This window comes from Rhea americana, unplaced genomic scaffold, assembly GCF_003343005.1.
Source record: "Rhea americana isolate MKP2758 unplaced genomic scaffold, rheAme1 scaffold_239, whole genome shotgun sequence".
Classification (NCBI taxonomy): Eukaryota; Metazoa; Chordata; class Aves; order Rheiformes; family Rheidae; genus Rhea; species Rhea americana.
The window spans coordinates 198,301-210,711 of NW_028186356.1; the positions used below are offsets into that span (position 1 = coordinate 198,301).

The 12,411-nt window shown below is 50.6% G+C and overlaps 1 protein-coding gene across 1 annotated transcript in view; it reads left to right on the forward strand.

Moving 5' to 3' along the window:
- The window catches only part of NEGR1 (neuronal growth regulator 1), a 134,333-nt gene that overhangs the window by 83,961 nt on the left and 37,961 nt on the right, over positions 1-12,411 (forward strand). The window contains exon 5 of the mRNA XM_085306349.1: positions 4,153-4,304. Coding sequence (XP_085162475.1) covers positions 4,153-4,304 — 152 coding nt within the window. The remainder of the gene's footprint in view (positions 1-4,152; positions 4,305-12,411) is intronic.

The window sequence follows — 12,411 nt, forward strand, 5'->3', positions numbered from 1 at the left end:
GTAAGCAAGGTGTTAAAGGACTGCCCCTCGCTGAGCCGTAACGATCATAGCTGTGTTAATAAGTCAGAGGTTTAACTATGCTGTAGTAATTACAGCCATTACAGCGTAAAAACCAGAAAGGTTCTACGAAGAGAAAGGRTTTATTTCTAGAGCATCTTCCCAGCTGTGCTACCCAGGCTCTGGGGTGCGGGAAGGTTGATTCGTTAACGAGAGGCTCAGCCAAACCTTAACGCCAGTTTGGCCTTGGGCGGCCCGCGGGGCCGTGGTACGTCGGCGCGGGTGCGCGTGGGCCGGGGTTTTGACTCGGTCCGTTGGCTTCGGGGCTGCTGCAGCTCAGAGCATCCGAGGAGGGGGCTGGCAGCACGAACCCTGAAAGCGGCCGCGCGTTTCCGTCTTCCCGACACAGCCGCCCTCGCAGGCTGAAGTGCCGGGTCGGGCTGCTCTGTGAGATTATCGTCATTTTTAAGAGCAGCTCATTAACTAGGTAGATTTTTTTTAATAGGAAATTTTGTTTTACAGCTCTTAGCTTATCTAAGAGCTTGTTTCTGTTAAGTTTAAATACTGGAGCAAAACGAAGCTGCTAATGTCCCTTTTAAGCAAATGTGCATACGCACCTTTTAGCTTCTGGAATTTCCTGGCTTCCGAGYGCTTGATTTCTCAGCTCTAACATCCATTAAGCCTGGGGGTTGACATAGAATATTAATGACCATTTTTCAGAGAAACCCATCTGTCAGCTCATTTCTCCGTGGCCAGCTGCTCCCCGTTAGCAGCGCTAGCCGCTCGTTTTCCATCGTGATTTCTGAGAACGCTTGTAACTATCATGCTTTCGCCATAGTCCAGAGCAGTCTCTAAAACAGTATAATTGATCTTTATAGGGCAGTAAAGATTTTTCTTCTGTTGAAGAAATTTGTCTTCATCCTTGTTCCAAAGATCCATGCTATACTGTAGATGTGTTGGGGGAGGGGGCTGTAGCAGGAACATATTTGCTATGAAAAGTACAGTAGAGCAGATTTTCATACAGACCACAGGACTCGGGATTCAGCTAGCTGTTTCCGGTGAGGCCAGCCCCGTCACGGCTCAGACGCGGACCGGCTGCTCTCCCGAGGAGCGCATTCGGGCCGCGAGAGCGGAGCGTTTCRGGCCGACAACCTTCTGCCCTCCCTGTGCTGGCGCCGTGTCACCTGAGGCTAGGCATACTTTTATCACCAGGAAACACGCTGTCTTTTAGTGGCTTATGCTCAAGTATTTGTCACTAAGCAATTATGTTCCATATAATGGTACGTCCTTCTTTGCTAAGCGATTGTTTACAGACGTGCAAACATGTGCGGCTTCAGAGGTAATAGGAACTCTGAGCCTCCAGCACTTCTGCAGTCGCAGGAAAGAGGAAGACACAGAGGTACTATTCTTTCTTCCAGGGTTTCCTCTTTACCTCTGGATGCTGGAAAACCAGCACAGAATGAGGCTTGGAGAGCCCATTCGTTGTTTCTGAGCAAAACTGAGACATACCAGCTTCCAAAGGTAGTTCAGAGTAGCAGGCACCTTATCCTGCAGATGATTTGCAAACAAAATACAACACTAAATGTATGAAGTGGGAGTTCACATCCTGCTACACTAGCAGAACAGAGAGAATCCAAATTTCATGGGTTAGTCTTGGATTGGGACCCAATTATTTTGTGGATCTGGATGAATTTTTGAATAAATGAATAGTGAGAGTTAGATGTGAAATCCTAAGTATATGTTCAGCACCTGAAATAATGAAACCTTTTGTATCTGCAGCCTGCATTGATTTACATTGATCTAAGTAAGAACAAAAAGTACCATTTCCAAACTCCTAGAGTCATCTCATCGTAAAATCGTCATTAAAACTGAAAATAAAAGCAGTCACAAACTGCACCCRGTTAAACTACTGGTCAGCAAGACAAAAAGCAGAGCTAATTCTACCTAGTCATCAAGTTCACAAGAGTTGCCGTTCATTAACTTTCCTTAAGTGCCTGCTAGAAGGGATGTGCTTCGCAGTATTCCCCCAGCAAAGTCCGAGTGAGGYGGCTGAAGCCCCAGGCTGTAGCCGTGGGACGCGCTCCTCTCCTGAGGCCAGCGGCTGGGAGGCTGAGCGCTCCCGGGGGTGCCGCGAAGGCGAGGCGGGGGCTCGAGGGCAGCCCGCCGTTTGGTCCCTTAGCCCTTTCTCTGCCCAGAGCAGCGCCTCGACGCAGAGGCCCTTGCACGGCTAGTGCGGCTCACGGATGACTCCGCGCTCGCTGAGACGCCGGATGCGGGGCGCGGACGAGCGCGTCCTGCCGTAGCTCTGGCTCCGGAGTAACGGCGCGCGCAGCCCTGGGAAGAGAAAAACGGAGTGAGCTGCAGAACGGCGTCCATGAGAGTCTTTGTATTTAAATGCTTTATGTCCTGGTTAGAAACCCAAAATACACAATTACATTAAAAAGGGGCTGGAAGTTTTGGGGAAAGGTTTATAGAAGCATCTTAAAATCAGAGAAATGTTTGTCCCAAACTGGCAAAGACTCCTTGCAGGAAAGAGGATGGCGGCTCTCTGCTGACTCCCGAGTTTCTGCAGAAGTGGGCAGAATTACAATGAGCTGTTCCTGACGGTGCTGTGCCACGCAGGGGAGGAAGGGTCCTGGGAGCAGAGATGACAGAAGTCAAGATTTAATTTGAAAGTAACAGCATCTAGGTCTTATAATTGCAAATAGAACTTTTCAAAAATAACTGAGTTTAAGCTAACTAATACTGATTCCCTGGTCCACTAATTATGTGGCTTATAGATATGCACATTTGTCTGACTCCGCTTTCTTCAGCGTAGACATTGCTTAACGGGGACACCAAAGGGAAAATGATCCCATCTTTCGGTTTTATGCTTTTGGGATTCACAGCGAGATGCACCAGCAGCTCCAGACGCTGAAAGGAGCCGTGCAGAGGAGGGCTGGAGGGCAAGGGGCACACGGGCATCACGGGGGGCACTGCCCTCCAGCCGCCCGGGGAGGGGAGAGGATCAGATTAAGCAGCCCTGTCTCCTTGATTCGTGCMCCTGCAGCCTCTGCCTGGGCACGCGGTCTGTGGCATGGTGGAAATCCTGAGACACCATCTTTTTCCAAGCAAAAAAGTGAGCTAAACCTTAGAGGTTTAAACGCGGACGGTCTAGCCGGARAAGCAGTGGCAGGTGACCGGACAGCCTGCCTGCAGCGGCTGCCGGCGGGAGCAGAGCGGGCCCGCGTAGGCGAGCGTCCCACGGGGCGGCGGGAGCGGCCCTGGGCCGCGCGGAGGGGCCGGAGGGGCCGATTAACGATGATTAGTGATGACAGACTTGCAGTGCTTTTAGACAGAGTGCTAACACTGAATTCACCTGCAGGATATATGACTCCATGTTGTCTTATRCCAAATGGAAGTTGTATATTTAAATCAAAACTGCCCTGTTTATGTGAAATATAAGAACTGTGAGTAATAAGTGTAGCGCACATTTTAATAACACGGTTACTTTTCTCATCTCGCTGTTGATTAGATGCAGCTTACCCACCCTGGCACAACTTAACACGGAGCCAGCATCCATTGCGCCAGCATGATGGCAGCATTCCCAGCAGGATTTTGGAAATAGCGTCAAAAAGCTGCAGAGTTCCTATGAAATTTTACTGTGGGGTAGAAAGCTCACAGTTAGGGAAATAAAATCCAGTAGAAAGAACGCTGATTTTGGTTTTGCATGTGCTTTGTTATTTGGTTGCYACCTCAGAATTTAGTTTTGCTCTGGCACATCTTCCCAGGCTACAATTTGTTGCTATGGAAGCCTATAAAATGAATTATAGGCACAGTTCTAAGTGGTTGGGGTTTGTGGCTGCTTAATCGCCGTGCGCCGTCGGTTAGAGGTGCACGGGTGTGCAAGCAGTCACGTAGCGCTGGGAGAGGCAGGGGTGCTCTGAGGACGGTACTCACGGCCCCCCGCTTYGCAGTCTTGCCGAGCGCCTCGAAGGGCTGGCGGTGGCTGCTCGAGCCGTACGCGGCCGCTGCCCCACGCCGGGCAGGGCGGTGTGCCGCTGACCCCGGGCCGGGCCGGGCCGGGCCGGGCCGCTGCTCTCCCCCCCGCGCTCGAGCTACCTGCCTCGCTGCCCGCGCTCTCTGAGTTACAGCAGCTTTCTTTTTGCCTTCTAGACTGATCAATGGTCAACAAGGAATTACTATTAAAAATTATAGCACGAGATCACTTCTCACTGTTACCAATGTGACAGAGGAGCACTTTGGCAACTATACGTGTGTCGCTGCCAACAAGCTAGGGACAACCAATGCCAGCCTGCCTCTCAACCGTAAGTAGCGCGGACTTGCGGCAAACGGGCACGGATGCTTGCTTCCGCTTCCCGGGAAGCGAAAGGGAACGAAATCAGTATGCCTGGTTTTTTGTTTTTCTTAGAACAAAATGCCGAGAAAATGCCGTCCTGTTTCTCAGGGGTGGGGAATAGCACCCACGCGGTTGTTGGTTCTGGGCTGTGGAAGCGTTTCTGTCTTGGAAGCGATGAGGCGTGCGGGGGYGTTAACAGTTTATGGAGCTATGAAAACACCCCCCAGGGTCGTGGAGTAAAGACGGAATTAGCATGACAAAATCCGTCCTCTCCGAGTAGCTGTGCTGGGTCTCCGGGGCGTTCCTGCACCCAGCGTGAAAGCCTGGCTGCCTTTCGGGCAGCGGCGGGTGACCTGCGCCAGCGCCGCGCGCGGKCCCCGCTCGCCCGCTGGGTTCGCGGCGCTCGCCCCCGTGAGCAGAGCAGCCCCTGTAGGTCACCCAAACCGCACCAGAGTTCAAAGTTAAATCTCTTCGAAAAGACAGTAAGCTTGTAACAGACAAAACAAAGCGCTGAGATATTTTAACATAAAGCTGAACTAAAACAGGTCTCAAACATCCTGCTTGAAAGATACTTTTAATCATGAATTCATGGTGTTTTACCTTTGCGGATCGTCTTGCCATCTGTTAGAGGCATCGAGGGACGTTCACGGTTGTGCTTCAGTGTTGGTCTTTTTATATCTTACTGGCTGTAAGACTGAAAGAGAGAACTTGGAGCACGTGCCACGTACTGTCCTGGGCTTACAGACATTCCTTGCTGAGTGGAAACACAGATTTTTAGGGGTTTCAGTCCTAGGTGTGCTGGCTCTTAACCATGAAAGTTCATTCTTAATCTCCTTCCTATGTAATAGCTATGATTGCAGTTATTTTCAGTTACTACAGAAGGGGTGTAGTAAGGAGCAAACGGGGGGAAGTCTTTGCTTGTATTCTATTTAATGTTTGGGAAATCATTAGCAAAGTGAGAAACAATGTTACCAGTGTCTTAAACAGAAGAAGCAAGGAGTGAAACCAAGGGGCTGGTGCGCCAGAAGGAGGCGGTATCCGGCGCGGCTGCCGCTCGGGGAAGCGATGCGGGGTGAGCCGGAGGGGTGTTTAGGCAGGAACTCGCACAGGAGCGCGGCGGGGCCCGCGGAGCGCCGCCGGCGCAGGGGCTGCGCACGCCGCGTGAGCGAGGGCGGGCGGAGGTGCCGCGCGCCTCGCGAGGGGCTGCGCGGGCCGCGGCTGCCGGCGCCTGGCCTCGCGGCGGGTTTCGCTGCAGGACCCCGATGAAACGCCGCGCTTTGCACCACAGATCTTCGAATCTGACGAAAACAAGCAAYTGTTCCCGAAAGCTGATGATCTGTGTTTGTTTTTGTGGTAAATAAGATCATTTGATTTGAGGATGGACATTTTTCCTTGCTCACAGCTTGCATTAAGAGGATCCGGAAAGAGAGTTTCTCCTTGCAGAAACCTCCCAGGGTAGCAATATATTAAGTATGGAATACTTATTTAATACTTCAGAGAGAATTTTATTTAGTTGGCAATCATGGAGAGTTTAACATATGCTCTCTTTCAGGTATGTGTGGGGGAAGAGTAATAGTAATTAATGGTTAATTGCTACATACGATAGTCAAATATAGGGTTGTAAAAATAATTTGATCATCGTGTTCCTTGACATTAAAAATTAGACATTGATGTCTTATTTAAATGTATATTTTAGAGTATYAATTGCATTAGTACAATGCAGAATGAGATGCGGAGTGGTGAGAACAGTGTCCGTAGAAAAGCTGCCAGAAATCGCTGAGCTGCTGGAGCCCCTGCTGGCTGTCCGTCTGGGTTCTCCCGCAAAGCCTCCGCCAGCAGAAGCCGACAAAGTGATTTTTATCAGAAATCTCTCCCAAAGCCTCGCGGCGGCACGAAAGCTTCCCGTTCTGTGCAGAGGTCTACACACCTCTGCTGTTAGGTATTGGCAGATTGCCTAATGTCTCTAACTAATTGCTAATTGGCTGCTTCTATCTGCATTTTTAAAGAAAATTCTGTGTGGCAGAGTTAGAAAATCTGTATTTTCTTTCCTTGCACGTTCCTGTAGACGCAGAAGCGGCCCCTTAGCTGTGCAGAGCTGGGAGGCTTTCCTGGGGGGGGGGGCAGGCCCTGGCCTCCGTCTCGGCGTCCGTCTTCGACGCGGATGCAGAACTGAAGGGTGCTCGCAGGAGGGCTCGCTGCTCTAGCACCCGGAGGGCGCGGGGTTTCCGTGCGCCGTGAACGCCACCGTGGGGAGGGGCCGCCCGGGCCGCAAGGGGCGAGCGGCCTCTGCGGGGCTGCGGCCAGGGGCCGAGGCGGGGGCCCGGTGCCAGCAGGGAGCCCGAGCCGGCGATGCCGGCGGGCGGAGGGGGAGCGGGAGCCCAAAATTTGCCGTATCCCTAATCAAGGATGATCGGGTGTAAGATCTAGCTATTAATAAATTCAGCAGCTATAAAGGGAAGGAATGAGACTTGCAGGAAAAATACCGAGAAGCAGTGGTCCCGATAAATTAAAAATGAATGGCAATTTGCTAATTATTCATGGCTAAGTCCTTTGTATAATCCAAATGTGGTGTTTTTCGAACGTACTCTGGCTTATTCTGYGGAAAAGCGTATGACCTGTGTGCTCCTCCCGGAGCACCGGCCTGATGGTTGGACAGTCCCATCCTGCCATCTATGGGTCTGGTTCATCAGACGGTTAGTGCTGTCTGTGCTGGGTTTTCCCAGAATTTCCGTGCTGAAAAAGAATGTAGTCCTTTCCTGTAAGGAAAGCACGTATTTTCGGATTCGTTGAACCCATTTTCTCCGGAAAACAAGAGGTATTGTGGTATGTGCCCAGGATAAGAGGTGCCATCTGCAGAGGCGAGGAGGCAGTGCAGAGAGCAAGAGTCCTGTTTAAATATGCAGGTTTGCTTTTAAATTAACACAGTTTTTTGAATGGCGACAAAAAGCATTTTSCTGCAGCGGATTCGCCAGGTCGCAGTGGGAGGAGAGGGTCAGCATTAACCCTCGGTGCCAGAGTGGGTTTGTGCAGCGAGTTTTCCACAGCAGCCCCAAACGCGCCGCCTCCCTCCGGCAGCGTGACCGCGTGCCCTGTCCGGGCCCTGGCGCAGGCTCGCCGTAGCGGGCGGCCCCCCTCGCGGGCGGGGGCGCTGGTCCGCCCCAGGCGGGCGCCGCACGGGCCGGGAGCGGGCGTTCAGCAGGGCCCTGCGCGGCCGCGCTGCCTTCCCGGCGGCGTCCCGGCGGGGCGGGAGAGCCGCAGAAGTCGGGTTCACGCGGGCCGCTCCTCCGAAGGACGTGATGCACGTCTCCGAGAGAAGCGGTGGTCGATTTCTGGTTATCTTTGGGTAGCGGTATTAGGGCTTTCGATGCTTTATTTTCAAGGTGCATCGCCTCTGTATTCCCTGGTATTCTTTATGAATGCTAGCAATGCCTCAGCAATGTAGAGGAGAGTGTCTGTTGCTGACAGCTGCCGTAGGAATGACTTACTTTTAATGGCTGATTTAATGATCTGTATGTGTTACTTTCAGACTGAGGAGATGAAGGTTATACAGAAATACCAGACTAGCAATAATTATTCTAAAATGTAAATAGTTGGGCAGARCTGCAGACAAGGTCAGGAGTTACAGCGGGAAGAGGAAGGAGTGCATAGCAAGGTATGGGCGACGTGGTAGTATTTTCTGGGCTAATTTAATTGCAACAGCTAAACAGAACTACTTTATTGAATAAGCATCCAACTGTGAACTTACACATGGTGCAACACGCTTATAATCTTGTCTCAAACATTCCTACACGCCAGTACGCACCAGACCATGCCCTCAATTTATATGTGTTGATTACATTGTGTCCTGGCTCCTGTCCACTCAAGATATCCACTCCAACTACTATATTAATCTTTTTAATAAATTGAAATTCTTGTCCATAATGTAAAAATTATATTCTCCCAAAAATGTAAATTAACTCACTATAAATTGCACGTAACTTGTGGTAATATGCCTGTTCCTCAGTCGCACTTACTACCTATGATTGGTGTGTCATTGGATACGTCTACTGGAGCACCGGAGGTGTATCGGTTGAAAACCGCTGAAATACCTGCAGCGTGCTGTRATGGCCTTGCAGTGCCCCGTCTCCTGAACGGAGTCGTTCTGGGACAGGCGCCCGCTTATCCTGGTGACTTCCCGGCCGCCTTGCTCCTGCACCAGCACCGAGGTCCGCAAGCTTTCCTTCTCTGATCGGCCAAGCCCTGACGATCTGCCAAAACCTGGGGATTAAGGAGCGCTTGGAGGGCATCCAAGGCGGCTGGCCCAGGGCAGGGCCAGGGGGCCCGTTGTCGCTGCCGGCGGCCGCCTGCCGTGCCCCGCGCAGCCAGGCGTGCGCGGGGCTGCGCGGGGCTGCGCGGGCTGCGCGGGGCGCCGGTGCCCGGCCGCGGGGCCTGGCGTCTCCACCAGCCTCCGAGAAACCGAGAAACTCCTGCACGCGCAGGTTCCTCCCGAGGTTCAGCTCAGTACGTCTGCTGGGCTCCCCGATGCGTCCTTTCTAGAAAGGAGTCTGCTCTGCAGGGAGGTTTCCCGCGTTCGCAGTTTCAGCTGCTGGCTGTAACCCAGGACAGGTTTCGCCGTCGCGCTGACCCCGGAGCGAGCCGAGCTCACGCCTGTGCGGCTGTGTGTTGTGCCTCCACCGCGCTGGGCAGGCTGCRCACAGCCGCTGGGTAGTCACCAGTGCGGAAGGGGCAGACTGAGCCTCTCCGGAGCCTGCCGCAGCCGCGCAGAGGCGTCGCGGGCTGCGCGGGGCCGGGGCCCGGGGCTGCGCGGCCGCGCGGGGCTGCCACGCGCGCTCCTCCGCGGCCCTCGGAAGAGGCTTCTCTGGGCCCAGGGAACGGAACCGGCAGTATTCCCGCCGATCTGTGGTACTGACCGCTAGGGAAGTTACCCCCCATGTTGTGACGGGTGTTGTTAGATTTGTTTTTAATTTCTTACACTGTGTAGTTGTAACCATAGATAGCAATGTTTTAGATACATATTCCTAGTGAAACCAAGCAATTCAGAGAGGTTTTAATTTACATGTCAAGAAACCTATCTAAATTTTCATTTTAGGTATCAGTAATTATGGTGGTTAAACTTTCAAGGTCATGTATGGGACTTATTTTCAGCCCACCAAGGAAGGTAGTGACTGCTCCTGGGCAGATCAGGCCTGGGAAAACCAAAGTTCAGAGCTCTTTCTCAAGTCACGTTTCTTTTTATCATAGAAAAAGTAGAAAACGTCAAAGTAAAACAACTTTTAGAAAAATTGGAAAGCCAAAAAATAACCTGCGTAACAAATGGGATGAAAACTGAAATCATTATAATGTAGTGGTATAAATGTATTTTACAGCCCGGGCTGGAATACATGCTGCAGACCTGGTCCTGGAGGTTCTGCAGAATGAGCAGGAGAAGGTTCATGGAAGGGTGATAGGAAACAACGGATGGAAAAATTCCTCTGTCAAGGGATTAGGGTGATGATTACCATGTATCTTGCAAAGACGACGACACGTAATGAAATCTTCTGTAGTCTAGACAAGGTGTGGTAGGACGTTTCCTCATAAAAGAAGCCCAAGAGAGCTTTCAATTACACTGATCAGTAGCAAATCTTAAACCTAAAGTGCTTCTTTGCAAARTATGCTGTTACATATAGCAGTGCAGCAGCGGGGGCCCCGCTGCCCCGCGCCGGGGCTGCGCGGAGAGACGAGTGCAGTCTGGCAGCTCCGGACGCGGCGTCGGCCGCCTGCGTGGACGCGAGCGTCCGCGGCAGGGCCGCGCTCCTCTGGCGGCAGGAAGCTAAGCCTGAACTCGCCGCCTCCCGCTTGCGGGGGCCTTCCTTTGGCAGCGCTGCAAACACAGTTTGCCTCGCAGGGAGATAATCCACCAAAYAAATTCTGGGCTATTTAACAAAAGCAGTTGCCTGTATCCAAACAATATTTATCCAAAAAGCTTGTTTGCTTCTAGCCTGTGAATAGTCCGCTAATAGGATTCCCTAGAATTGAGAATAGATGCACGCAGAGATGACCTGGAACTTGCTATGCATTCCTGAGCGGCTCAGCGGCTTGTGAGCTGAAGAAATTAGAAAAGAAGAAATTTCCATTTTCATGCAGTGAAGCTAAAAATAGATTCACAGATTGAAAACTGCAAGAGAGTTTTTTCAGGGAGGCCACAGTATAAACACTAATTAACCTCTGCATTGACTCACCTAAGTAACCAAATGCTAAGGGATTTCAGGAAGCCTTTAAAGTAGACAACTCAAGCAATGTTTTCCTTAATTACACCTACAGTTTTATTTGTCAAGATTTTGACTGAGCCTTTTTTTTTTTTTTTTTTTTTTTTTTTTTTTTTTTTTTTTTTTTTTTTTTTTTTTTTTTTTTTTTTTTTTTTTTTTATCCTTTTTTTTTTTTTTTGGTAATAAACTAGAGATTTATAAAAGCTTACTGTTCTCAGGATTTGTTTAAACGTCAGAGGAAAAATATCAGCAACAGATGCTTAGGTATTGCTTGTAATATTTGAAAAATTAGTGAAAGGACCTATGATGATTTTTTTAGAAATGTACTTTTTTCCAGAYATATTATTACAAGTAACAAAGCTGCCGTCTCTACTTTAAAATAAGTTACTGTGAAGCCTTTGTGAGACTAATCTAAATTTTACTTTGCAATAAGGAACTCTCGCTGTTMTAGTCCTTTTCTTATAAATGATTAGCCTGTAAAAACATTCACATTTTTAGACCGGTCGTCGTGTGAGCTGAGGTCCACCACCCCATGGCAGTGATGTACAGCTTGTATTTATTTCGGCTGTTCAGCGCACATGGTAGCAGTCGCTTTCGCTTTGCCRGGGCGCTCGCGAAGCTTCCCGCAGTGCTGCGGACCCGCGAGCGCTGCCGCAGCGCGGAGAGCAGCGGGGCCGTGCGGAGAGAGGCGCCAGCGCTGCTCTGGCTACAGCAGTAGAAGCTTTACTGGTTTTAAAGCTCTGATTTACAGCTACGGATAGTTCTGTGCATTTCTTCATCACCAGTTGTTCTTCAGCTTCAATTTCTTTGGAGTTTTGGGTTTACTTGGATTTATCTTTTTCAGCAAGTTAATTTACCTTTYTTTGTAACCTGGATTCCTGATAATCTCAAGGCAATATATTACATAAAGTAAAGCAGGTCTGTTTTAAAGGGTTTTTTCTGCAGTAATGACCAAGTGGATGGAGTTTAAAAGCAAAGTAACAGCTTTTGCAAAATTGCAAAATGCTTTCTCTGAATTTAGATTTCTAAATTTAGGATTAATCCTTAATTCCGTTTGAAAAATGATTAAAGTTTCTCCATGACATTTGTCATCCTCCTGTCTGAATTTCGGTGCCACCAGCCAGACAGAAGGTTCTCCAACTGAAAAGCCTTTGGCCAGACCGCCGATCTTGGCGTGCGGATGGAAGGTATTCTTGGCCTTTCGGCGCGGGCCTGGACGCCTGTAGATACCGGTCCCTGCGTCGGGGCAGAACCTGACACGCAAGTGCTGTTGCGAATGCAAAGGATAAGGCAGTTCTTCACAGTCTTTGTAAATAAAATACCCTACAAGACTCRCGTTACTTTAAATAAAATTGGGAAATACATTTTTATAATCTATAAGTTTATAATTTGCCCTATAAAAATTAAAAATCTTGTTTTCCACTTGAAAAAAAGCCTTGATCGAGGCATCTTTCAAACTGGAATTTAGTAACATTTGCCCCCAAACTGGAARTGGTTCAAAAATAGCGTAAGTTCAAAGCGAGCAGAGGTAGAGGTGTCTTCGGAGCTGGCTGCCCGGCGTGCCTGCCCCGCGGCCGTGCGACGGGCTCCGGGAGAGCTGCGTGAAGTTGGCGGCTCGTCCGCGCCGGGATCGCGCACCTTCAGGAGAGCCCGGGGCGCGAGGCCCTGCGGCGGGACGGGCCCCCCGCGTCCGCCCGGGAACGGGCCCCGTCGCTCTCCCTCCGTGCCKCGTCTCTCCCGGGGCCGGGCCTTTCCGGGGACGTGGAGATGCTGCGCCGCGTTTCCGCGAGAGCAGGGATGCGGCCGCGCAGCCCGGGGCCGCCCGGGGCG